The 27,629-nt window shown below is 45.8% G+C and overlaps 1 protein-coding gene across 9 annotated transcripts in view; it reads right to left on the bottom strand.

Moving 5' to 3' along the window:
* The window catches only part of GOLGB1 (golgin B1), a 48,093-nt gene extending 21,457 nt beyond the window's left edge, over window positions 1-26,636 (bottom strand). Inside the window, exons 1-13 of one of the 9 annotated variants that reach the window (XM_086886210.1) lie at window positions 26,351-26,636; window positions 25,102-25,260; window positions 24,346-24,450; window positions 23,276-23,408; window positions 20,834-20,930; window positions 20,061-20,213; window positions 18,133-18,285; window positions 7,870-8,028; window positions 6,803-6,925; window positions 6,259-6,372; window positions 4,138-4,549; window positions 3,374-3,465; window positions 2,971-3,067 (exon numbers count right to left, since the gene is read on the bottom strand). In XM_086886210.1, coding sequence (XP_086742336.1) covers window positions 2,971-3,067; window positions 3,374-3,465; window positions 4,138-4,549; window positions 6,259-6,372; window positions 6,803-6,925; window positions 7,870-8,028; window positions 18,133-18,285; window positions 20,061-20,213; window positions 20,834-20,923 — 1,393 coding nt within the window. In that variant the 5' untranslated portion in view covers window positions 20,924-20,930; window positions 23,276-23,408; window positions 24,346-24,450; window positions 25,102-25,260; window positions 26,351-26,636. Of the gene's footprint in view, window positions 1-2,970; window positions 3,068-3,373; window positions 3,466-4,137; window positions 4,550-6,258; window positions 6,373-6,802; window positions 6,926-7,869; window positions 8,029-18,132; window positions 18,286-20,060; window positions 20,214-20,833; window positions 20,931-23,275; window positions 23,409-24,345; window positions 24,637-25,101; window positions 25,261-26,350 lie in introns of those variants that run through there. The other 8 variants (XM_086886209.1, XM_086886212.1, XM_086886206.1 and 5 more) reach the window with 8 other exon arrangements.
* Between the last annotated feature and the right edge of the window lie 993 nt (window positions 26,637-27,629).

The following is a 27,629-nucleotide window of genomic DNA, read 5'->3' as shown; positions in this document are numbered from 1 at the left end:
TTTTAGAAAAGCACAATTGTTGTCATACAAACATACTGAAAGAAGGTAATAGAGATTCAAGTGTTAAGAAACGTTTTTATAAAGGAGAGGAAAGAAAGAACTATTGTAGCAAATAGTTTCAAATTTCATTTGGAAAAAATAAAATGAGAAATTGTTATAAATGTACAAGAAAAATACATTCTGTAAATCATCGCAGTTGTAATTAATGTAGCAGGTGATGCCTCAGCTTTTTAGTGCAGGAGTCAGTAAAGCAACAAATACTGTGTCTTCCCCAGAAACACCAACTTAGAAGCATTAAAAAGCAGGCCCCATTTTGTGAACATGTTAACTAGTAACGATGGTATGAAAAATAGGTTAATATATATAAATAATAAAATAAATATAAATAAATATATAAAATAAAACTCAGGACCAAGTTAAACAGTTTTCTTAGGGGTATGAATTCTGTACTTTTCACTTCTGAGCATGCAGAGAGGACACACATACCATCAACATACAGTACAAAGTTTTCTTCTGTACTCCTTGAAACACTTTCTACAATTGATTATACAAAACTGTCTTTGCTAAGTATTGTGGAAGTTGAGGAAGCTCAAATTAATGTTTTGTGAATTCTAACAATTGGAAGGCATTTTGTGTTTTCTGTGATAATGGCTCTCCTATATTGATTCACACTATACTGTAGTCTTTCCACCAACTGAACCATGGAAAGCCTCATACAACCTTCCCTTATGTAGCAGGAGGAGAGACCTTCAATCACTCAAAGAGCTGCCTCAAGAAAAGTTCAAGGAATCCATACAGATCTAAAGAGAGTTACAGAGGTTCTGGTCTAATGCACTGCTAAACCCATGGAAGTGAAGACTATATAAGGATTTCAAGAGCCTTTATATTTCAAATAGCTTGGAATTTGAAGGAATTTGTTGAGGTCTGCTTGAAAAGCGTCAGAAATTGCAAAATATAAGCTAACTATCTATAAATCCTTAATTCATTCTATCCAAGTTAGGAATGGATTACAGTGGGCAGTTTTAGGCATCCCACTTTAATTAAAGACTGACAAATTCATGGCACAAAAAGGAGTAACAAAGTATTTAGAAACTATATAGCAGACGTAAACCATTTTTTATGTTTCATTTAATATTTTGGTAGTTTTTAAAAAGAAATTCCATCTCCCAGTGCTTAAGATCCAAAAAAAAGTGAGTAATCAAGTGTTCAACACACCCACTGGAAACAGAATTACAAAAACAAAAGTTTGTTTTGAAGTTAACATGCAGCTAAACATGCATTGGGAAAGATGTTTTACATAACATGACAGCGAAGCTCGGAGTCACTGCATTTTTCAGGTGGAATTCCTTTCAGTAGAAGGAGGAGCTGCTTTTTAAGAAAGCTGATTAAAGCTTTCCAGGTGCATTTTGGATGTACTCAATTGTAGCTTGGGGCACGGAACCAGGCTGAAAGCTGGATTTCTGTCAGGCTTTTGATACGGTCTCCTCAACACCCTTGCTACTAAATTGCCAAGACATGGGTTTGACAGGTGGGCTGTCAGGTGAGGCAAGGGACTGGCTGCATGTCAGTGTGCAAAGAATTGCAGTCAATGGCTCAGCATCCAAGTGGGAACCAGGTCCTGCAGAAGTCCTTCCTGGGACTGGGACTATTTAGTGTCCTAGCTGCCGGCAGAGACAGCTGGGTGGTTGCACCCATGGCACACCTGCGGATCACACCCAGCTGAACAGCTGATTTTGCTGGGGCGATGTGATGCCATCCAAAGGGACCTGGACCAGCCTGAGGAATGCAGCCATTCATCCCTTCTGCAGAGCAAGGCTTAATAAGGCCAAGTGCAAGGCCCTACACCTGGGCCGGTGCAATCCCCAGTACCAGCACAGACTGCGGGGTGAATGGATTGAAAGCAGGCTACAGAGAAAGACTTTGGGATTCTGGTGATCTAAAAATTGGACAGGAGCTGGCAACGTGTGCCTGCAGCCCAGAAAGCCAATCATATCCAGGGCTGCACCAAAAGAGGTGTGGGCAGCAGGCTGAGGGAGACAATTCTCCAAGACTTCTCTGCTTTTGTGAAACCTCACTTAGAGCACTGTGTCCTGTTCTGGGGTTCCCGTGTACAAGACAGATGTGGATCTGCTGGAGTGAGTCCAGAAGAAACCACAAAAATGATCAGAGGGCTGGAACATATCTCCCATGAAGAGAGGCTGAGAGACTTGTGGTTGTTCAGCCTGGAAAAGAAAGGCTTCTTCAAGGCCTTATTGCAGTTTCAAGAGGGCTGCTTCTCTCTGGATTGCCCAGAGCTACCAGTTGCCCTATACTGGACGTGTTCAAGGTCAAGCTGGATGGGGCTCTCAGCAACCTGATCTGCTGAAGGATGTCACTGCTCATGGCAGGGGGGATGGACCAGCTGGTCTTTATGAGTTCCTTCCATCCCAAACCATGCTGTGACTCTAAACAATGTCTTGAAGTTCATTAAAGACCTGCATCTCTGCAATCTTGGAACAAAAACCAGAAAGATGATGTTCTAGGACAGTAGGAACCTGGTTTATGGATGATTATTCCCTCACCAGGATTTTTACAAAGAGGTTCTATCTTTGAATGACAGGAAGCAAAACTAATCTGTTTCTCAGAAATCAAGACAGACTACTGTCATAGTGCACCAGAACCTAAAGTAAACACGTGAGGGAATCCATTGTTTTATAGTATAATTCTGACAGAGCTGCTACCAGTCTACATGACCAGACACTCAAAACCAATGTAATTGTCTGGGGTTTTTTATATGTGGCATATGCCTTACTGTTTCAGCAAAAGTTATCAAAAATACCCCCCTGCCCCCCGAAGTACCACCTGCAGATTGTCAGCATTTTGTATTGGGGAAAGCTACCCCTTCAGCTATATCTTATTTTGTAGAAACTATTTCTAGAATGATTCTTAAGTATATTAAGAATATTAAAATAGGTAAGGTAATCGTACGACCTGCTGCATTCTGTCTTTCCAAGTTTTCTCTGGGTAGGAATGAAGTCTCATTCTGGTCTTCCTGATCTACTATTTTTTCCTGTGAAGTTGATTCATCCTGTTTAAACAGGATGGAGAGGAGAAAGATAAATTTCAATACCATTTATAAATACAAATTAGTCTTTGATCACTTGGTTAACTTTTTTTAAAAAAACATCAACTGACAACTTTTAAGTTACTCAAATTGACTTCTACTTCTTTCCAGGCTTCTGTAGTCATAAAATGCCTGCCCATCAGCTGCGAGAACGAATAAAAGCCTTTCTCAAGAAATCCATGATAAAAAAAGGAATTACAGACATTTAATTTGGCTTCAGTTCCTCAATATACCAGAAAAATTAATGAGAATAATTTGAAAATACCAAACCTGCTGCTCCAGTTCAGAGAGTTGCACTTGTGGCTGGGATTTCAGCTCATCCTGACAGCAAACAAATTCTTCACATTTCTGCAGAAGTTCAACTGACAGAGGGGAAAAAAAAGGGGAGTTAAGGTCTGTTCTTGTCTTTTTTGCCAAACTAAGTCCATTTTGCACTCATGCACTATAGTTTACCAAATCCCTTATCTCTTAGTCACTGCTTCAGCTTTGGGCCATAAAGAAGCTGGAAGAAAATCAGTTTGAAATAAGAGCTTGAGGCAAGATCAATATCATTATTTCTAACACAGGTCTATGGGGAAAATGATACCTTTTGCTTTTCTTGGGTGTTTTACTTATAATTTCAGTAGAAATTCAGACTGTGAAGAACATGGCACATCTAAAAAGGACTTACGTAAGCTGACTGAAAAAAATCCGGCAAATCAACATAATCAACTAAAAAACACATCCAGCTCAAGAAATCCCTAAATCCCAAAATCCCAAAAGACAAGAGGCTGGGACAGTACACAAGCAAAGCACCATATATGCTGCCTCACACTTCTGCTCCTCTTGCAGCTGTCAAAAACAGCATGGTGGGATCCAACTAGACCCCCTTAGTTTGAGATAGCACCACCACGCCTATGTCCCTGTAAAATTAGGAATTGTTAACATCAAGCCATTCTTATGAGCTGTTATAAAAAACAAAGCCAAAAAGAAGGCAGCCCAGTGATACTCGGGCTCCTGAGAACCTGCTCCACCTAACTGCCATGCTTGCTCACCCAGGGGTCTGTGTGCTGCAGCTCCATGTACCACAGATGGCACCAAGAGCTGGCCAACGTCCTGTTTCAGCTGGTCCTTCTCCGCTCCAAGGACAGCGTGGCCACACCGCAGCTCTTGTTCAGCCACCGTAAGACAACTGAGCAGCCGGTTTTTCTCTTCCACCTCCAGCCTGTGCTCCTGTTCCAGGTCTTTATACTTCACCTCTAGTTCGGTTTGTGCTCTTCTTGCCTCCTCCAGCTGTTCTGAGAGACACTGCACCTCCTCCTGCAAGCGATGGGAAGACAGCTTCCTCTCAGCTAGTTCCAGCTCCATCTTCTCCCTGAGATCCCGAGACCCCTGTCTCTCCGCATCTAGTGCATCCCTCACGGAGCTTAGTTCCACTTCCATCTTCTGGCACTGATCTATGAGTGTCTGTAAAATGATACAGAAATTAATTTCTCTCTCAAATAGTTAAATACCCTGACAAAACAAAGTACTGAATTATATTTTAAGGTTTCCATTAAATCCTCTAAAAATACCTGAGTAGCAGAAAGGAGGAAACACACATGTCAGATATTTAAATTTGTTAGAAAGAAACTGCCACACTATTTGGAGATTGCAAGAAAGCAATGCTTGCTGTTGTGGTAAAGAAAAGGTAAGTCTTGATTTAGAGAAGGGGAATTTAGAGTAAAGAAGCAATAGAAGAGTGGCCAGGAATACTCTTTTAGAAGAAAGTAAACTTCCCAAAAAGGGGAGGAAGAGTTACAACAAATGAGGGAGAACTCAACAATTGCAGAGCAGAATTAAAAAAAAATAAAGTGTGTATGTGAAAGAAGAATGTTGAAATATGAATCTGGAGATAACTATTGAGGGAGAGGGCTCCACACAGTACCCACTGCTTTAAGAAAGATCTCAGAAGGCTCTGGTCAACACTGACCAGAGATTTAAGGTGACCAAGAGACAGAAACAGACCTTACACTTGCCCAGACTCCTGTTGTCAAACTTCTTCCTCCCGGAACTGTGGATGGTCTGCATAGCTAATTTCAGAAGGAATCTGATGAGGAGCTCTTTTTATTTTATGGGTAGGCTTTTGCCACATGGCCTCAAGTTTGTACCTATACCAGGTCTCCTTCAGACCACCGAATGTATGAGGGAAGTTAAAGACACTGAGGAGAAGCTAAGGGAGCCCAACAACCATGTCATGAAGATATCCATGCCACCATTCCATGACACACCCTGCTGGGCAATGCACTGAGTAGCACTAGTGAGCGCAAGTCAGCCCACTGAGGTTCTTTATCTCTTCACAGTAGTAAGAGGACCCATCATTATGCCTGGCTGGGACACAGAACAAAAGAAAATGCGTGGGGCACAAGTGTGTAAAAATTATCAAAGTGAGGTTCAGCATTAGACTGGCTGGAGATCATGTGACCTACAAATGCGAGACTGATTCAGTGTAAATCTCTTTTAAAGGGATGGAAAATTTTCAGAAGTTCAGATATTGGAAAAACAAAAATTACACTCATCCTCTATATGCAAACCAACCTTTTAAGAGGTTGTGTTCTTAATCCTCAAGTCTCAAGAAGCACATATCTATATAGTCACATATGCACAGACTTGATCTCATCCTCTTCACATTCCAAACTGATGAAGCGAGAGCCAATCCCACTCCACAAGTTGTGTCACCATATAAGCAAGTTCTCAGCATAACAGACCAAAGAATAGGTGCTTCTACTTTGACTGGCCTGGACCCTGCAGTTCAGAAACACTAAGGCTTCAGCAGCACTGTGTCAGGCATTTCTGCTTTTGGCAAAAGTTTGTATATTTGGCTTTCAAGCTACAGTCAGCAGTATGGGTATAGATAGATTTAGACCCTCTCCACCTGCCCAGAACCTGGATCACTAGAGCTGGCAGCTGCAGCACCCCACTGTTCGGCTGTATCTGCTGTAAGCAGTGCACACAGACCTGCAGGTCTAACACCTGAACCAGGGAGGGTGGGCCCAGCTGATTTTATGATGGAAAAGTGGTGCCAAAAAAAACTACTCTGGTAACTTCTGAGTTACTGACAAAGGCCCCATCCACTCCCTCCCCCACCCCCCACCCCCACACACACAGAATGAAGCAATAAAAGGCAGACCAGGTACCTGGTTTTGTTTTTCAGCAGTGTGTAACTCCTGCTGCAGCAGTTCCACCACCTGAGTTCGTCCTAAGAGAGCTGCTTCCTGCTCCTCAAGCTTTCTCTGGAGTGTGTGCAGGCTCTGTGAGAGAGACAAGGCTATTCCAGCATTGGGGAGACCAATATAAGTTTAGATTCCCAGGTTTCATCAAAACACCTCATTTTTGTAACACAGCTACTTTGATAGCATGAATTAATTCGTTTTTGTTGACACCTATTCTGGAGCCTTGGTGCAGTAGGAGGAACTTACTTTGCTTCATGAATAGGGAACCGAAGCACAATAATATAACACTTTTTTTCAACTGTTCTTTCTCTTTGACTGATAGCAAACCAGCAGACTGAAGCTAGGAATCAAAGTCCCAGCTAGCATTCCAAAAAACTCCAAACAACCAAAGCATCTTTCTTCTTATCCCTTCTCAGTTACTTTAACGAGAACTGTTCTTTCAGGGTGTCTTCTGGTAAAAGTCCTTTTCCTTCCTCCTCCCATGATATGATTATTATCTCAAATATACCTGTTGCATCTCTACTTCCATATCTGACTGGACCACCATCTTGCGCAATTCAGCTTGATGCTGGTGCACATGCTCCTCCAGGAGAGCTTCCTTCTCCTGAATCACTTCCTGCAGGGAACCCAGCTGAAAAGATAAGCCACAAAACAAAAACAAGCCAACAAGGTTATGAACCTGGCAGACACACAGGCTTGCTTTCAACATGCACCAGCATATTGTGCGTGTGATGGGAGTTTTCAGCTTGACAATCCTATACATCATCTTGGTCAAATGGTATTTTTACCTGGTGTCTTTATCCTACTAATATGTGTATAACAACTGATAATATTTCAGGTCCCAGAAAGCAAAAAAGCATAGAATTTAATATACAAATATGCAGAATAATAAAATATATGATCACTATATAATTAACAGTTCATAAAACTTCTGGGCTTTTAACTGTATAGGATTGCAGCCCAATTCACAGTTCAAAAGCTAAATCTGCAATTTAGAGTATTAAAAAAACTTTCCACAAATGACTACAATGTAAAATTAAAGCTGTTACATCCTGTGATAAGCAGCTGTCCTGCACACCCGCAGCAGAACACAGAGAGGCAATGGCAGGCCTGGCAGCTGAAAGAACACTCTGTCCCAGCAAAGCTCATCACAGAATAGCAAGGGCAGACAGGGAAGAACCCAAATTCTTACTCAGAGGAAGGGACACCCTACCCAGGCCCTTCCAGGGACTGATTCCCCCCTCCTCAGAGATCCATTGGTCCCATTGCCCAAGGGTGAATCCCATCCCTTACCTGCAGGGCACCTTTTCCACCAAGGGTGGTTCTGGCCTGGGGGCAAGAATGGGGGTCAGGAGAAGATAATCTGGGGACTGTGAAAGACTAACGTAATGCTTAGAGGAAGAGCCAAAGGCAGTGAAATTTATGGACCTAGGTGATTTGAAGAGGAACAAAACTGAAAAAAACTGAGGTAAGGGAATTGAAGACCAGCTGTGTAAGCATTGTTCTATCATACTAGTCTAAGCTGTGAGGTGGGAAACACAGACTGATGAACAGAAAAAAAAAATGATTCTGTACCTGTGTTGCATACTTGATTTCAGCATCTCTCAGATTAACTTTAGCTACAGCCAGCTGTTTCTTCAGGTCCTGAACAGTCTCCTCTTGCTCCCTGAGCTGCTCTTTCAGTACTTCCACTTCCTCTCTGTGCCCTTCACTTCTATTTTCATTTTTCTGACACTGCAAGAGGAAAAAATGGGAAGAAGAGAAATAAAAGAAAGTAAATTTATCCGTATTACTGGTTTAAAAAATTAATTAATTAATTTTAAAAAAAACCACTAAAATGCTACTTCACTGTTGACTCCTAATCAGATGCTTATTTTTACTACATTGCTTCATTTCTTAACTTCACATTTCTTTTGTTACTTTAAATGAAGTTATCCTATGTTAAGTAATTATTTTCCCTATTTCTGTGTAGATATACGCAAGATGCCTTTAATTGGGAAGCACCAAAGCACTTGGAAGGGCTAACAGTCATGACTGCTCACTATATAAACTAAGGCAAATTAGATTTTTAAATACATTTTATATTACTTATAAGTATTATATTATATATTATACATTTTAAATACATTACTTATTATATGACTACTATGAGGTTTTTTAATATCACAAACTTCTCCTAATACCAGAAATAAAAACATTTTTAAATTAGCTATGGAAGGATATTCTCTATGTGACAAACGGGTAGACATTCTAGATGACAGAAAACGCCCATGGAAATCTCTTCAGACTACAGGATTCATAGCAATGAACTTATTAGATACAAACAAAGGGAACAGGCGAATAATTATCAGTTCTACTCCACTCTGAAGCACTTACATCCTCTGTTTATGACCAAGAAACATAAACAATATTTCACATAAAACATGCTTAGGCTGTGTCTAGTCAAACAACCCAGCACACTATATCTGCACTCTTCTCTCTGTCTTCCCAGCTGGGTGAGGGCAGGCCCCTGAACTCACAGCTGTGCTTCGCTCCTGGGCGAGGACAGGTCCCTCACCACCCACCTCTGAGCAGACAAAACCTGCTCTACATTCTCCGCTCAGCACCTCCAGCCACTATAAGCACTCAGTGCTGGCTATTTTGTACTGAACATATATAAAACACATCTCTTCCATTTCATTTGTGGCAGGTATTGGGTCAAATACCATCAATAACACAGGAATTCTACAGAGTATTTATATCTATAAACTCATTCTGAAAATACTACAAAGGCTTTTAAAAGTACGTATAAATCAGTGTAATAAGAATAAGAGGCTACCGTTCTTCAAAAGATGTTTCACCTACAGAGAAGGTCATTGGCAGGAGGCAGAACAGACAGACAAGGAAGCTTCAACTGCACTTAAATTTAGAAATAGAACAGGACAGAAAAATAAAGAACAGAAATGCAGGAAGCTCTAAGAAGCCAGGGATATACATAACTTATAAGACTGGGGCAGAGGAGTTGCTAGAGGGGAAGATGGGTGGATTAGTTTGCTTACTTGTAATTAGCTTTCAGGATTGATATTTACAGTCTGATTTGGAAAAGCCTCTTACACTGACCATTACACGGAGTGCCACAATTAAGGACAGCAGCACAGCCACAAAGAGCTCAAGCTTTTAAATATTATGTTTTTCCAAAATGAATAAGCTCTTACATCTGAACATAATTTATCTTCACCCACTTCAAAAGTTTGAGAGGGGCCTCAATTGCTCTGTACACAAATTTGATAGAAAGAGCTAAGCTGATACTTCCACTACTCTCAAAATAAGGCACTCTGCTAAAAGCCCAGGAAGTAATAGTACTAATTAGATATTTAAAATATAGCCTTCCCACAGGGCCCACATCATAGAGAAGAAAAAAACTCAGCCCTTTGCTAATATTCAATACTTCAGCACAACACGCAACTCTCACCTAGAATTTTCACCTTCAAATGGCAGGGTACCTGTCTAGGAAATACTCCCATTAGTCAAGACAGCATCTACTTGGGGAAATAAGTGTAAATAAAGGACTCTCTATCTTCTCGGTAGGTCTAACCTTGCAAGAAAAAGTTAGTGTTTTCTGGGTCAAATACATAATATTGCAGGTAACTGCCCTAACATAATTTCACTCAAACTGTGTTCTAACCCAAACCAAATAAGGATGTGGTCCATACCATGTCTGCCAGAGACTGTCTCAAGCCCGCATTCCTCTAATTAGAAGTCCATTTTTCTTAATGGCTAATTTACTTTTATCCATTCACCTGCATTATTCTTTAACAGTTTGCCCACTTTCTTGATGCTCACCTTCCTCATACAACTGCAGAAAGAACTTACTTTGGTTGATTAAATAACCAAGCTGTTTGAGTGACTCCCAAGTTAGCAGCTGCTAACATGATGGGAGAACAGAAAGAAAGTCTCTGGCTGCTCTCAGAATTTATCTTTCCTGATTCCAAGTGAGCAGAACATGACAACACTCCTCACAAGGCCTTGCCACTCTCACTAGAACAGCTAAAATGGTATGTAAAAAAGATAAGGCCTCTTTTTAAAATCTATACTGCATCAATCAACTGATGACCAGCTTTCTCTCATTTTGCCTTCTTCAACTGATAAATTTGAATTTTGAAGCAAGGACACTCACCAGTCCTCAACAGCAAGTCTACACAAAGTCATGCAACAGCACACAGATGTTACACACACATGCTGCATATAGATAAGCTAAAAAAGAGCCTCAGCACCAGGACAGAAATGTCAAGTAACACAGCCAAACAGCCTCCATGGTCTCCACTGCCCCTGCAGACAGGGAATGCTGTTCATGACCTTGCAGTATGCAGTGTCATGACACCAGAAATGCTTGATCGTGCACTGGTTAAATTTTGCTTTATTCTTCTATTATGTCAGTCCTTGAGATCATCCAATTCTTCATGTATGAAACCAGATGGTGCTTTGCACTGAGGAAGATTCTCAAGTTGGCATTGGGAATTACAGAAGCACATTTCTATGATTTTATGATGCTCCATCAAAAATAGTTAGCACAAGTCATAGAACTGATCTTCACATCACTAGTAGTCACCTCTCATCTGACAGCTCTCACAAGCACCTTTTATTGTTTCCTAAAATATTTTAGTATTTTTTTCAATGTCTGAAATGACCTTTATGTTCTCTAATTTAATGAACATCATCTGATGTCTGGAAACCATTCTGGACTTCTGTACTAGTTTGAAATCAAACCAGTGAGAGATCGCAAGTCAGAATTATAATTTAATAGGAAAATGATAAAAAGAATAAATGCAATAATATCAAAAACACTGACAGAGTCAGAATACAGCTTGGAACCCTGTTAGGGTGATGGTAGTCGTCCAGATGAGGTGGTCTTGTTGAAGCGTGATCCTCTGGAAGAAAGGGGGTCTGGTCTTCAGCTGAAAGTCCAGCAGTAGCTCCTGTCCTCTGGAAGTCCCGTAGGTAAGGGCTGCTGTGGTGTTCGAATTCTCAGCTTATATCCAGTATGGAATGCTTGGCTCCTCCCTCGGGGAGGAGCATCTCACAATGGGATGGTGAGTCATGAGATAAGGCCTTGATGAGCCATTAACAGAAAACAGTCCAGGAGGAAGTTATCTCTGAGTCATGCAGCAAGGCAGTGGTGGGCCCATTAACAGGGGACAATACAGGGGGAAGTTATCTATGAGTCATGGGGCAGGGCATTGATGGGCCCATTAACAGAAGGTAGCCCGGGGGGGGGGGGGAGGCAGGGAGCACTGCCTCACCTGGTTTCAACAGTACGTGAGGATGGTGATAGAATATACTGCAACCCAGGACATAATCCACCCCTTATTCTATTACCATCTACATAATTCCAAATCAGTACCTTCCTTAAACTCCACACACACACACACACATATATATATATATACAATGGAACCTTACACACAGTTCTCACTTAAAATGAGGTCTCCTTGTGGCACACATCGGGTTTCCCCATCTTTCCGCATTACCCACCAAGTGCAACCAGGTCCTTGAGCGAAGACAATCCCACGGATAGGTTTGCTCTTGCCTGAGGTGGGATTAATCCAAACAGTCTTTCCTAACATACCTCTCATGTGTACCACAGGGACTTTATCTCTATCCACCGTGTGCAAGGGTTCAGACTGGGCAGGACCAGCTCGATTGATGGATCTTCTGGTGTTAACCATCCAGGTGGCCTTTGCTAAGTTCACTTCCCAATTTTTGAAGGTTCCTCCACCAAGTGCTTTTAGGGTAGTCTTGAGTAGTCCATTGCACCGTTCAACTTTCCCAGCAGCTGGTGCATGATAAGGGATATGATAGATCCATTCAATTCTATGTTCTCTGGCCCAAGTACTTACGAGGCTGTTCTTGAAATGCGTCCCGTTGTCTGACTCGATTCTCTCAGGGGTGCCATGTCTCCAAAGGACTTGCTTTTCCAGGCCCAAGATGGTGTTCCGGGCAGTAGCATGAGGCACAGGGTATGTCTCCAGCCATCCAGTGGTTGCTTCCACCATGGTCAACACGTAGCGCTTGCCTTGGCGGGTTTGGGGAAGGGTGATGTAGTCAATTTGCCAGGCTTCCCCATACCTGTACTTGGACCATCTTCCACCGTACCACAGAGGCTTCACCCGCTTGGCCTGTTTGATTGCAGCGCAGGTCTCGCAGTTGTGGATAACCTGTGAGATGCTGTCCATAGTAAGGTCCACCCCTCGCTCACGAGCCCATCGGTACGTTGCATCTCGTCCCTGATGACCAGAGGCATCATGGGCCCAACGAGCTAAAAATAATTCTCCCTTGTGCTGCCAGTCCAGATCCACCTGTGATATTTTCACCTTGGCAGCTCGATCCACCTGCTCATTGTTACGGTGCTCTTCATTAGCCCGACTTTTGGGTACATGAGCATCCACGTGTCGAACCTTCACGATCAGCTTCTCCACCCGAGCGGCGATGTCCTGCCAAATCTCAGCGGCCCAGATGGGTTTCCCTCTGCGCTGCCAGTTGGCTTTTCTCCAGCGATCCAGCCATCCCCACAGAGCATTAGCTACCATCCAGGAGTCAGTGTAGAGATAGAGCCTCGGCCACTTCTCTCTTTCAGCAATATCTAAAGCCAGCTGGACAGCTTTAAGTTCTGCGACCTGACTCGATCCACCCTCTCCCTCGGTAGCTTGTGCAACTCGTCGTGTGGGGCTCCATACAGCAGCTTTCCATTTCCGGTTAGTGCTTACAATTCGGCAGGAACCATCGGTGAAGAGGGCATATCGTCTTTCACTCTCCGGTAGCTCATTATATGGTGGGGCTTCCTCAGCACGTGTCACTTGCTCCTCTTCTTCAGAAGATAATCCAAAAGTCTCACCTTCAGGCCAGTTTGTTATAATTTCCAGAATCCCAGGGCGGTTCAGGTTTCCAATACGGGCACGCTGTGTAATGAGGGCAATCCATTTGCTCCAAGTAGCATCGGTGGCATGATGCGTGGAAGGAATCTTTCCCTTGAACATCCACCCCAGCACCGGCAGTCGGGGTGCCAGAAGCAGCTGCGCTTCAGTACCAATGACCTCTGAGGCAGCTTGGACTCCTTCATAGGCGGCCAAAATTTCCTTCTCTGTTGGGGTGTAGTTGGCCTCGGATCCTCTGTAGCTTCGGCTCCAGAATCCCAGTGGTCGACCCCGAGTCTCACCAGGCACCTTCTGCCAAAGGCTCCAGGACAGACCATTGTTCCCGGCTGCAGAGTAGAGCACGTTTTTCACTTCTGGCCCCGTTCTGACTGGACCAAGGGCTACCGCATGAGCGATTTCCTGCTTGATCTGGGCGAAAGCTTGTTGCTGTTCAGGGCCCCAATGGAAATTGTTCTTCTTGCGGGTAACCAGGTAGAGAGGGCTCACAATCTGGCTATATTCAGGAATGTGCATTCTCCAAAAGCCTATGGCACCTAGGAAAGCTTGTGTTTCCTTCTTGTTGGTCGGTGGAGACATCGCAGTGATCTTATTGATGACTTCAGTGGGAATCTGACGCCGTCCATCTTGCCACTTTACCCCCAGGAACTGGATCTCCCGGGCAGGTCCCTTGACTTTGCTCCTCTTGATGGCAAAACCAGCCTTCAGAAGAATCTGGATGATCTTCTGTCCCTTCTCAAATACTTCTGCTGCCGTGTTCCCCCACACAATGATGTCATCAATGTACTGCAGGTGTTCTGGAGCCTCACCCTTTTCTAGCACAGTCTGGATCAGTCCATGGCAGATAGTAGGACTGTGCTTCCACCCCTGGGGCAATCGGTTCCAGGTATACTGCACACCCCTCCAGGTGAAGGCAAACTGAGGCCTGCACTCTGCTGCCAGAGGAATGGAGAAAAACGCATTTGCAATATCAATGGTCGCGTACCACTTTGCTGCCTTGGATTCCAGCTCATACTGAAGCTCCAGCATGTCTGGTACGGCTGCACTCAGTGGTGGCGTGACTTCATTCAGTCCACGGTAATCCACCGTCAGTCTCCATTCTCCACTGGACTTACGTACTGGCCATATGGGGCTGTTAAAGGGTGAACGAGCCTTGCTGACCACCCCTTGGCTCTCCAGCTCACGAATCATCGTATGGATGGGGACCACAGAGTCTCTGTCGGTGCGGTATTGCCGACGGTGCACTGTTGTTCTGGCAATTGGTACCTGTTGTTCTTCAACTCTCAGTAGTCCCACAGCAGAAGGGTTGTCTGAGAGACCAGGCAAGGTACTCAGTTGTCTGATGCCTTCTGTCTCTAGAGCAGCTATCCCAAAAGCCCAGCGATAACCTTTTGGGTCTTTGAAGTACCCGTTCCTGAGGTAATCTATGCCGAGGATGCATGGGGCCTCTGGACCAGTCACGATGGGGTGTTTCTGCCACTCATTCCCAGTTAAACTCACTTCAGCTTCCAGTACTGTGAGCTCCTGGGATCCCCCTGTCACCCCAGAAATAGAAATGGGTTCCGCTCCCACATACCTTGATGGCATTAGAGTGCATTGAGCGCCGGTATCAACCAAAGCCGTATATCTTTGTGGGTCAGATGTGCCAGGCCATCGGATCCACACTGTCCAATAGATCCGGTTGTCCCTCTCCTCTACCTGGCTAGAGGCAGGGACCCTCTAATCCTGGTCATGGTGCACGTTGCTCTCCTCCGGTGAATATGCTCTTGATGTCCCTTCAAGAGGATCACTCATATCATTATTTCTATACCTTCTGATGTTCTGGCCACGAGAGACCGGAGCGGCGCTGGCTCTAGATGAGCTCCTTGTGGTAGTTGTCCCTCTTTTTAGTTCACGTACCCGGGCTGCTAAGGAGGAGGTGGGTTTTCCATCCCACTTCCTCATGTCTTCTCCATGCTCCTGGAGAAAAAACCAGAGGTTACCTCGTGGAGTGTATCCTTTCTCCCTGGCTGGGGAATGCCTACTCCTAATAGCAGAGACTCTTGTTGGTTCTGGGGAGACGTGGTAAATTTCTTCCTTAAGTTCCTTTTTTAGTTTCTGATGGCCCTCTTCAATCAAGCTCCGGACTTGCTCAGCCAGCCTTGTTTCCACAGATGAGACATGGGTGCGAAACGGGGCAGTGACAGTGTCCTCGTAGATTCTTAGTTTATTGGCCAGGACACCCACCCTGTCCTCACCTTCCCTCCATTGCAGTGTTGCCAGGTAACGGGAGTACATCTCTGGTCCAAGCCGTGCAAATCTCAGCCACATCTGTGACGTGCACTGGACACCATCTGGGCTCTTAGGAAATCTCTCATCTTCTGCAAAAATGATCTCCAGCACAGCCAACTCCCTCAGGCATCGGATACCCTGTTCCATTGTGCTCCATTTTCCCTGGTGCACCTGGAGGTCTTCTTTGCAGAGGTATCTGTCCCTTACACTTGTCAGCAGTCGCCTCCAGAGGCTGAGAGTTTCTTGGCTTCTCCCAATCCCCTGGTCAATGACCACATCCCGGGACAGCGATCCCAGTTGCCTGGCCTCACTTCCATCCAGGATGGTGTCGTTTGCTGCAGCGTCCCAGATGCGGAGCAGCCAGGTTAGGATGGACTCGTTCGTCTGGCGGGTGAATTCCCTCCGCAGGTCACGCAGCTCACCTAGGGATAGAGAGCGAGTGATAATCTCTGGTTCTGTCTCCTCCGCTGCGTGTGAAGGTCCTGCCTCACCCTCATCAGTCACTATGCGGACTGATTTGCTTTTTGATTTCTTTTTCTGAATGGGGGCAACTTCTACCGGTTTAGGCTGCTCTGGTTCGGTGACTGTTTGTGTGGAGGTGCTCATGGCCCTTTTGGTTCCTTTCTCCTCTGTGGTAGTCTGCGTAGACATGGACGCTGTTGTTTTGCTCTTGGTTCCTTTCTCCTCTGTGGCAGTCTGAGTAGACACGGATGCTGTTGCTTTGCTCTTGGTTTCTTTCTCCTCTGTGGCAGTCTGCGTAGACACGGACGCTGTGGCTTTGCTCTTGGTTCCTTTCTCCTCTGTGGCAGTCTGTGTGGTCATGGATGCTGTTGCTCTGCTTTTGGTTCTTTTCTCTTCCTCCTCAAGAAGACGCTGTACCACACCAAACAGTGCTTTGTTTCTAAGCATGGTGTACATGGTGCACGCCATGCAGAGAAAACAAAACAGCAAGACTAGGCTGTCCTTGGCATCCAGAGAGAACTCAATATTTTTAAAAACTGCTGTGCCTGACCTGAAAGGCTGGAAGAAACCACTCTCCACTCTTCCCACCAAGGGCAGGGTGCGATTGTTGAGAAGGTCCCAGATGTAGCAGCCCAGACTAGGACAAGCAAACAAAATTGAGTATATATTCCGAATGGTATTCATTGCCTCACAGGTTATCATGCCATAAGCATAATAAACCAATAAAGCAATTCTCATACCATTCCCTGGTCTCAACAGGAGCAATACAACAGGCAAGTAGTTCCCCATGTGAGGGAAAATATAGAGAGCAAGATACAGTACCCATATAGACAAGCCAACCACCATGGTGGATAGGTTTCTGTTAATATGAAATTGCAATTCTGACTTTCTCTCAGGTTAATGCCCCACGTTGGGCGCCAAAATATGTACTAGTTTGAAATCAAACCAGTGAGAGATCGCAAGTCAGAATTATAATTTAATAGGAAAATGATAAAAAGAATAAATGCAATAATATCAAAAACACTGACAGAGTCAGAATACAGCCTGGAACCCTGTTAGGGTGATGGTAGTCGTCCAGATGAGGTGGTCTTGTTGAAGCGTGATCCTCTGGAAGAAAGGGGGTCTGGTCTTCAGCTGAAAGTCCAGCAGTAGCTCCTGTCCTCTGGAAGTCCCGTAGGTAAGGGCTGCTGTGGTGTTCGAATTCTCAGCTTATATCCAGTATGGAATGCTTGGCTCCTCCCTCGGGGAGGAGCATCTCACAATGGGATGGTGAGTCATGAGATAAGGCCTTGATGAGCCATTAACAGAAAACAGTCCAGGAGGAAGTTATCTCTGAGTCATGCAGCAAGGCAGTGGTGGGCCCATTAACAGGGGACAATACAGGGGGAAGTTATCTATGAGTCATGGGGCAGGGCATTGATGGGCCCATTAACAGAAGGTAGCCCGGGGGGGGGGGGGAGGCAGGGAGCACTGCCTCACCTGGTTTCAACAGTACGTGAGGATGGTGATAGAATATACTGCAACCCAGGACAACTTCCATCCCATTTCTTTTCCATAATAATGCCAACTTTTTAAAGAAAACATTGTTCTGCTGATCACATAGTCAAGTTTTTAAAAATTACCAGCTCTAATCTGAGCTTCCAGTTAGTAGCTAACAGCCTCTTTAATGTCTTTGTGGAGGACACTTTCCCTCAGTTTTTACCTAGCATTACACAATTATGGTTTCTCAACCCTAAAACATTACGATGGCTAATGAAGCTACATGACTGGAAAAAATATATATTTATTTTTTTATATTTAAGTTACTGCCTTCCAGTTTCAATGACCTTACCTCTTTGTTCTTGTACTCCAGCCAACCTTTACTGTACTGACATGACAGGTAACATTTTGAAACTCATAGCTCAGGTAGACACACAGTTTCTGCAGGAAAGAGTTTGGCTACAATGGATTACTGAAGTTTTGCAAAGGGAAACTAGCCCATTGAGGAGATCAAGTTGAGCACTCCAAGGGCATCTGCAGTACAAGGAGGCTGGACAGACAGGCTTGCTACAGCACAGGCATAGACATCCTTGCCAGAAGTATGAATATTCTGCCGATAAGACAAATAGGCCCTGCTAGGTCACTGTGACCTGAAACATCAGGCAGTATCAGGTTATCAGTACAAGCTACATCTTTTAAACAGCCCTGTTTACCCAACCTTGGGATACTCCAGCTCTTCTGCTAAGGCCTGTATAGGCAGTGGTGATCCTTTTTCTGTCAGCTCCTCGATGCGTTTGTTCAGAGAAGCCAGCTTGGCTTTGGCTTGAAGTTTAAGTTTCATCAGCTTCGCATCTGCGGCCTCTCGCTCCTTCTGTAAGAGAAGGATACAAACTGACTGCACCTCAGATTCCAGTGCTGTTACCCAAGAAGCACCACTCTGAAAAAGCTACACAGCTTGCCAGTCTACCATATTCTGTTTACCCCTGCCTCCCCAGCAACCGCACTATTTAAAACACATCTGCAAACCAAATTTGTTCTGAAACACTACACATGCTAAAATGGTAGCTTCTACCCCAGCACTTCCTTCAAGGGACAGAGCACTCAGGGACTTCACCCAGCAGTGAATACAAACTCAGTTTGACTTCCTCTGCTATATGCAGTCCCTCAGAACTATCGCAAGTAATTGCACTCCCACCATACCTCACGGTAGGCAGCATGTTGGGAATGTGTCATAAAACCACTGGACTAGTGGATGAGTGCAGCACAAGCTACTCACAGAATCATTAGGTTGGAAGAGACCTTCAAGACTGAGTCTAACCGATGCCCTAATACCTCAACTAAAATATGGCACTGAGTGCCATATCCAGTCTTTTTTTAAACACATCCAGGGATGGTGACTCCACCACCTCCCCAGGCAGATCATTCCAGTATTTTATTACTCTTTCTGTGAAGAACCTTTTCCTAACATCCAACCTAAATTTCCCTTGGTGCAACATGAGACCGTGTCTTCTCGTTCTATCAGTTGCTGTCTGGTGAATGAGACAGACCCTCACTGAGAGTGATAAGGTCACCTCTGAGTCTCCTTTTCTCCAGGCTGAACAACCCCAGCTCCCTCAGCCATTCTTCATAAGGCTTGTGTTCTAAGCCCCTCACCAGCCTTGTTGCCCTCCTCTGGACACACTCAAGAGTCTCAACATCCTTCCTGAACTGAGGGGCCCAGAACTGGACACAGCACTTGAGGTGTGGCCTCACCAGTGCTGAGTACAGGGGGAGAATGACCTCCCTGCTTCTGCTGGCCACACTATTCTTGATACAGGCCAGGATGCCCTTGGCCTTCTTGGCCACCAGGGCACTCTGCTGGTTCATGTTCAGCCGGCTGTCGACCAGCACCCCCAGGTCCCTTTCTGCCTGGCACTGTCCAGCCACACCATCCCCAGCCTGTAGTGCTGCAGGGGGTTATTCTGACCAAAATGCAGGACTCAGCACTTGGACTTAATAAATTTCATCCCACTGGACTTTGTCCATTCATCTAAACGTTCCAGGTCTCTCTGCAGAGCCCTCCTACCTTTCAACAGATCAGCACACGCTCCCAGATAGTGTCATCAGCAAATATACTAATGAAGGACTCAATGCCCTCATCCATGGCATCAATAAAAATATTGAAGAGGATTGGCCCCAGCACAGACCGCTGAGGGACACCACTGGTGACTGGCCCTCAGCTGGATGCAGCACCGCTCACCACCCCTCTCTGGGCCCGGCCATCCAGCCAGTTCCTAACCCAGCACAGAGCGCTCCTGTCCAAGCGGAGGACACTTGGTGTCGAACACTCTGAAGGGGGGAAAGAAAAACTTCACACAAGGTATTAGTACTTATTAGAGACACAGGGAATCACAGGGCCTCAAAGAGCTCTGAGTCAAAATGCTGTGCAACTTGGATTATCTACTCTAGACTAAATTAACCCAATCAAACTAACAGAAGACAGCCTACATCTCTTGGGCTAGGGTCCATTCTTCAAATTCCAATAATTCTCTGGAACTGATGCCATTCATCATGCAGGTATCTCACGTTCAAAAAAAAACAGAGACTGGTTTGCACTGAAAACTGAAGCAGCATTTTATTCTTGATCCCCAGGGAAAGAAATGGTACCTTGAATACAGTTTCTTTTTCCTGGAGCAGGGCATCCTTTTCTCGAATCAAATCCTTCAGCTGAACAACTAGCTTTTCTGCTTGAGCTAGGCGCTCCAACAGCTCTTCAGGTGCCTCCTCCATGCTTTCTGCTTCTGACTGCACAGCTTCTACCTGAAACAATAAAATGAGTGTTCTGAAGGAAAAAAAAATATAAACAGACTGCAGCGGAGCATCCACATGGTATCTTCAGCTCCAGTCCTCAATGTTGCACTCTGCTCCCTGCAGGCATTTCATGGAGCAATATGTAGAAATATACAGTTAAGATGAACCATGAGGAAAGCTCAGAGAACTTGTAAGCCAACACACAAAGAGTAACTCGCTGAACACCACATGAACAAATCTGAAATGAGAGGCTCCGTCACACACTATCCACTGTCTCAATACTGAAGGGCAGCACAGAGGTGAAGCCTCCCACTTGTCACCTAACCATGCAGAGCTTCCCCTTCTGCTACACACAATCACTAGTACTCTTTAAAGTCTTTCTTCATCCTAATTCTAGTTTTTTTCCTAGGATCACCTTCAGATGTGAAAACTGAGGAGATTATGGTCTACACAACAGAAATGCTGACTTAAGAGGTGAGGAGTTGAAGAAAAGCAGAGTAGAATGACAACTCAATCTAGTGCTCAACAAGGATGAAGCAGGAGACAGTTGTCACTGCAGTCTAATAAAACATGCTCCCCAAACTAATTGTCAATAAGATCTGAAAGTCTTTAGATAACACTGTACTTACAGCAATAGATGGTTCAGTAACTGCATCTCCATCCTCCCCAGACCGCTCTTGTAAAACAGCAGCTGCTAAACCTGACAAACGGCTCAGCATCTTGAGCCTAAAACAAAACCAAGAGTCAGAATAAAGTTCCAGAGTCAAAACTGCTATGAAGAATAAGCTCCCTTATGCTGATCTCTAATGTTACAGCAGCTGGTGACCAGGCTTGTAGGGAATTTGTCTCCTTTGCCAAGAGGGAAAAGCCGAAGAAAACCTCAGGAAAAAAGAAATGGTCACATTAACAAGAGCAGCCGGACCCTCTGAACACTAAAGCAGAGGACATACTGGTGTCAAGACACATGAAGATTCCTTCACTGCTCTACATGTATGCTTGAAAAATACATTTTTATAGCAGATGCTAAATGATCCTCACAGCATTCTTGTAATGTCACTAACAATGACATAACAGAACCATGATCTGTTCAGTTTACTGAAAAGAAGGGTGATTGTTAAATGAAGTAATTTCTCTACAGGCCAAACATAGCCTGTAACATAAAATCATATTTCTGCTAATAAGTAGTGGAAAAAATGGACTGAGCCTTGATGTTTGCTAAACAGATACAAGTGTGTCACACTGAAGAGATCACGAGACCTCTGTATGTCACATCCAGGATAGGACCTCAACATAAAGCAGTAGTCTGGAGAGGACCTACATTTCCTGGCTGCTGCTTAGCATACCTTCTTTCCTTTCCTTGAAATTCAGGAGCCAAACTAATCCAGTAAGTGGAAATGAAGAACCTAAAAACATGCAGCTGTACCAGCTAGCAAAATAAAACTTGTAATTTTGGGGAGAGCAGAAAATTAAATTCTCCATTATTAACGGAGACGATGGGATGCACTCCACCTCACTAAATTCACCAAATTCAAATGAGCCTTTGATAAGCCAAAGTACAGAGATGCCAACCAGGAGGATAAAAACAGGCTGGAGAAACAGATGGATAGAAACATCATGAAGTTCAGGAAAGGCAGAAGCCTATGCCTGGAATGGGAAAAGCATGAGTGGTACAGGCTGAGGAGCAACCCGCTGTGCAACTGTGTGGCAGAATACAAGCTCCAAGTGCTGGTGGCCAAGCTTGGCACAAGTCACCAGTGCGCTCACAGCAAAGGTCAGGTGTACACTGAGCTGTATTGATAGGACTGCAGGTAGCAGGTTGAGGAAAGCAGTTTTCCCTCTCTATTCACACCTATAAGACTACATTTGAAGTAGAGTGCCCACTTTCTAAATAGTGAATCAAGTATAGCAGAGAGCCCCCAGGATGACTGGGGTTTGCGTTTACAAGGCATATGGAGAGTGTAAGAATGCTGGGCTTGCTCAGCCCTGAGAACAGCAGGTGAGGAGTGGGATGCAACTGCTGTCCTCCCTACAACCACACACAATGTAGCTGGAGTCACACACCTCTTACAAGATCCACATCAAATGCACAAGAGGCAGAGGACATAAGTTGAAGCATAAGCAATTTCAATCAGAGAAAAAAATGCACAAAGAATGATGGTAAAGATGGTAAAGTACTGTATTAGGCTCATAGTAAACTGATCTGATTTTTTATTTAGACATGCTAAGAGTGAAGAATTTGACTAACTGAACTCCCAAAGCCCCTTAAGAATCACAGAATCGTCATTCTAGTGTTCTATAAAAAGAGGTCACATGTGACATTTGACATCTCTGAACAGAAAGGCCACACAACTACTCATGCCTGTAAGTGGCAAAAAGAAGCTGCAGTATTGCAAGCTGAAACTAGGCAAACTCACGTTAGTTGTAAGATCAAGTTTACATTATTAAAATTATCTCCATCAAATGCAATCTTTTAATATGATAAGATGTCTCTGCCTCCCTAGAAGCAGGCTCCTGAAGCTGGCTACACAGATCCACTCATTCCTGACTGTCAATGTTGGACATGATGTAGAAGCGTGGATTCATTCACAGCACACACCAGAACGAGTTGCTAGGAAAAGGCCTTTATTCCCCAACCTTTTCAGCTTTTATAGGGTCTTACGCTACAGGTTTAACATGATCGGTAAAGATAACAGCACCTCTTGTCCCATTGGTGGGAAAACAGAAAAACACACTATCTACAGTTGTACACAACTGTTTTGAGAAAGTGAAATTGTTTACAGAGATAGATCTTGAGTGAGAGAGCTCTCAAGAGACTTTTCCCTTGGGAACAGATCAGCCACTGACAGGCTGTAATTCTCTCAGGCTCAGAGAAATCAGGTCCACACCTGACCTCTTTTGTCTTATTAAGCAAATCTTTGGTTGTAGATTGCCACTTAAATGTGTGAAAATATTAACAGTGGACAAGAGCAATGCATTACTTTTCTGTAGCATTCACCTGATTTTGCAGAAGTAGAAAACATGACAATGCACATTAAAGCATCAATAACAGAAAAGAACATGTGAATACCAACCTGCTTTGTGCTCCAAGGAGCTCATGGGTCTGCCGATTCAGTTGTAAGGTTTCCAAGCTAGGGCTGTCACACACAGGTCTTTCTTGCCATTCCTTTTAATCTCTTGAGTACTGACGGATTGCATGAAATAAGACTTTTGATGGAGAGAGAAGTGAAAAAGAACAAAAAAAGGAGGAGGAAATAAATTATCCAACAATAAAGAAATAAGCCCATCCTTCATCCTACATAATACACTCCAGGACTGTTAGACAGTCATTTGCAATAAGCATGAGAAGTGACAAGTCTGCTCTGTTTGGGAACATGGATTTGCAGACATGCCTTGGTTTCTCACACTGCATGGCCAATTTGATTCAGCCAATGGAATCAAATACTCAAGCAGCACTTAGTGTACCAAAAAGGCATGCAGCAAGAGGCCAAGCCTCAGACAGGTTCCTGCAAAGAGCTCAAGGGTATGCAACTCCTCCAGAAGCACAGTCAGAATGCCAGGATTGTTCATATTCTGCAACAACACGAGAGTCAGTGAAACAAGTGTTTCACTCTGAGTGCTTTGTTCACTTCTCAGCTGGCCCTGGGTGCGACTGAGGCATGGAATTCCAGAATAATACAGCTTTACAGTTCCTGCTAGGGAGATTTCTTCAGACACCGTCAACTGCTCACCAAGGTGGTAATATGAGATACACATTTAGAGACCTGGAATGTCTGGAATCCATTATAAGAATAATAAAGTATTTATAGTTTTGTAAACCATCACTCCCATAATGCCCCAGTGAGGAACCAAACCTGCTGTCTTGCACTGGTGCATTTTAGAAAACAGCCATCCAAGCACAAGAATCCCTCTTTCTAACTGTCTCCAATAGTTGAGGAGGATGGATCTGATCTTCCAACTAAGCATTAGGCTACAGCTTCTCAAAGTCACAAACTCAAAATATGTGGCTGGGACTGAGAGAACCAATAGATTAATTGTTAAAAGCGGTATTAGAAATACGAAAAAGAAGCAGAATGCAGGCATCTGCATGGGCTTCAGCACATATCTGCATTGCTACAGGCATTACAATTTCAAGCATACATACCTGGATTGAGAAAATATTCCTTGGCCTTTGTCCAGATTGGCCACATTAATCTGACACTGCACTCAAGCTAATAAACCTTGTTGGGTTTGGCACAAAGTCAGCCTCCTTAAAAATGCAAACAGAGGAACTGTCTGCAGCTATTTGCACGGATGTGGACTTTAGTAACCTAAAGAGATTCATGTTTTTGAATTAATTTTTAATTTATATTCTCAGGTCAGCCAAATATGGCAAGGGATGTGAATGGGGAACAAAAACCGATTCTGCAATTCCATAAACAGCAACAGGTTTGCTGTCTGTGTAGAGGAAGCAGGGAAAACACGGGCCTAGGTGGGCCTCTGCTCTGGATAGCATCCTTCAGAACACATCCCTGGAACACAGTACTGCAGAGAGAGGTGGGGGATTGCAGTGGACAACTGACCTAAGTCATCAATGCACCCATATGGCAAAGGCCAGCAGCAGCAATTCTGGGCTGCATTAGCAATGTTGTCAGGAGGAAGGTGATCCTTCCTCCCTGTTGGGCACTGGTGAGGCCACGTCTGGAATAATGAGTCCAGTTCTGTGCTCTCCAGAACAAGAGGTGGAAAACAGTTGGAGAAAATTTGGTAAAGAACAACAAGTAAAAGGCTCAAGGAGAATATTATCAAAGAACCACAGACTGGCTAAAGTTAGGAGGACATCTGGTCTAAGCTCCCTGCTCAGACAGAAGCTGTGCAGGCATATCTGCATATCTCCAAGGATAGAGGCTTCACAACCTACCTGGACAACCTGTGCCAGTGCTCAGTAAGCCACAGAGTGAGGAAGTATTGCCTGATGATCAAGGTAATCGGCTGTGTCTCACAGTTCCTGCTCACAACCTCTCATCGTTTCACCAGACACCACTGTAAAGAGCCTGGCTCTGCTTTCTTTGAACCCTCCCTGAGAACAAATCCAGGAACAAGCATAACATGGCTTTAAATTCTGCCCCAAAGCCAACAGCCTGCACAGAGGGTGGTGGCTGTCCTGTGCATTAACCTTAAGGACTTGAGACAGGAATATCCTGGTGTTATACAATGCCAACCAGTTTCCACACAAACACAAAAGGACAGCTGTGTTCCACTGCCTCACCCCAATAAAGCAAACAGTGCTCTCAGAGACAAGACTGGTGCTCTCCCAGGCTCACACTTGCATATGGATTCCCACCTCTGTAACGAAGAGCAGAACGCAAGGACCCTTGCTGTGCTTAGGATGTAAGCCACGATCCTCTACATCCTGTACCTTTGCTCAGCATTGCTGTGACTAATCAACTTTTGCCGGGCAGACTTTACTTTGAACACTGGAATTGCTAGCAGCGATCTGAAAGAGGAGGCCACTTTCCTCTGAAATACACATCCCTGACCCAAACAGTCTAAGCCCATTGCTAGTCTGCACAGTCCGCAGCAAGCAGGGCACTTCTATCCCTAGGTATCAGCCATAGCAAAGAAAGACTTGACAATGTTTTTCCCCTAATTTATTCTACTGTAAGTTTATTATACATAAATTAATTCCTTGCATTTCCCTTCATTAAAAGCACTGCTGCTGTACACAAGCCCTGGGCCAAACTTCTAACGCTGTGCAGAGGGGTTCCAAGAGAAAGCAGGAGGGACGGGGAGCGCGGGAGCGCCGTGCTGGGTTCCGGGAGCGGCGGCTCCTGCTGCCACGGGGATGGCGGGCAGCGCCGCCGGGCCCCGGCAGCCCCGTAGGTTTACCGGCCCGCACGGCTCCGGCGGGCTCCGCAGAGCGCGGAATTCCCCCGGCCCGGCTGCGCTCCCGGTACCCGGGGGCACCTGGGTCGGACCGCAGAGCCTGGAGCGAGAAGTGGGCCCACCCCGGCCCACTGCCCCTTACAGCCCGGGCCCCAGGGAGCTGCGAACCCGATCTGGCCCCGCATGGCCACGAAAGGAGCCCGGCCGGCGACCGCCACCGAGCGGCAGAGTCCGCGGTCCGCACAGGGCGGACGGACAGTACCGACGACAGGGAAGGCACTGACCTGCAGCACGGTGAGGGGGGGTCAATACCGAGGGGTGACTCTAACCTGCGGAGGAACCCCCGCCGAACCGCTCCCACCGCGCCACCTCAGCACCGGAACGCGCCACCGTCACTTCCGCCTCCGGCCGAGGCCCTCCCCCTGGCGGAGAACGACCAATCAGCTGCAGTGGCTGAAAGATAGACGGGAGGACCAGGCAATCGCGACGGAGCAGCTGCCTCGGCGCCATGGTTGTCCTGCAACATGGCACAAAGCGACCAATCCCGAGGACGTGTTGGGCTCCCGCCCAATAACAACGCAGCGACCAATCAGTTGCGGCGCTTCGGGACAGGGCGGCGCTGCTGGTGAAGCGGAGGCTCGGATTGGGGAGTGGGAGGCGGGAGGCGGGGCCGGGGAGGCGGGGCCCCGGGGGGCAGGGCCAGGGGAGGCGGGGCCGCGGGGCCATGGGGAGGCGGGACCGGGGAGGCGGGGCCGAGAGGGGCGGGGCCTGGGCGGGGCGGCGGGGCCGGGGCCGGTGGGAAGGCGGGGCCGGGGCCGGTGGGAAGGCGGGGCCGGGGGGCCGGGCAGCGGTCAGCGGTCAGCGGGCAGCGGTCAGCGGTCAGCGGGCAGCGGTCAGCGGTCAGCGGGCAGCGGTCAGCGGTCAGCGGGCAGCGGTCAGCGGGCAGCGGGCAGGCATGGGTCCCGCTTTCTCGCTGCTGGGCAGCGCCCGAACTGGCGGCCAGTGGTTTGGTCTGAGCGGCCCTTTAAGGATGATCCAGTCTCACCCCTCTGTCCCACCCCGTTCAACCCGGCCTCGAGAGCTACCGGATATGTCCAGCTGAGGTTGCGCTCGTGCACGTGGCGACTGTTGTCCCTTGCTCTGGCACTACTGTTCTTGGCATAAGAATATTTTTCTGTCTTTCTTCGAAGCTCCGTCTGCACGCTGATAGGCTGCAATAAGGTCTCTCCAGGGCCGCCTTCTCCTCCATGCTGAGCACCCTCAGCTCCCCAACCTGTCTCCAGCCGTTGGAGCAGCTCTGTGGCCTCCTCTGGACTGCCTCAGCAGCTCCAAATCTGTCTTGTTCTGAGGGTCCCAGGACTGGAGAAAGCTCTGCAAGTGGGGTGTCAGCCGAGTGGGGCAGAGGGACAGAGTTCTTCCCCTCAGCTGCTGCCAATGCTGCTGGGGATGTGCACACTGCCAGCCCCTGTCCAGTTTTTCGTTTTCCTTTTCAGAACCTTTCATCCGCTCACTTCCTGGTCTGGTTCCAGAGTTGCCCCCAGCCAGATGTAGGGGAGGATTTCA

The sequence above is a fragment of the Cyanistes caeruleus genome, chromosome 4 (assembly GCF_971803275.1).
Source record: "Cyanistes caeruleus chromosome 4, bCyaCae1.hap1.1, whole genome shotgun sequence".
NCBI lineage: Eukaryota > Metazoa > Chordata > Aves > Passeriformes > Paridae > Cyanistes > Cyanistes caeruleus.
Note: the sequence above shows the minus strand (reverse complement) of the source record. Positions and strands in the feature narration are given on the sequence as shown.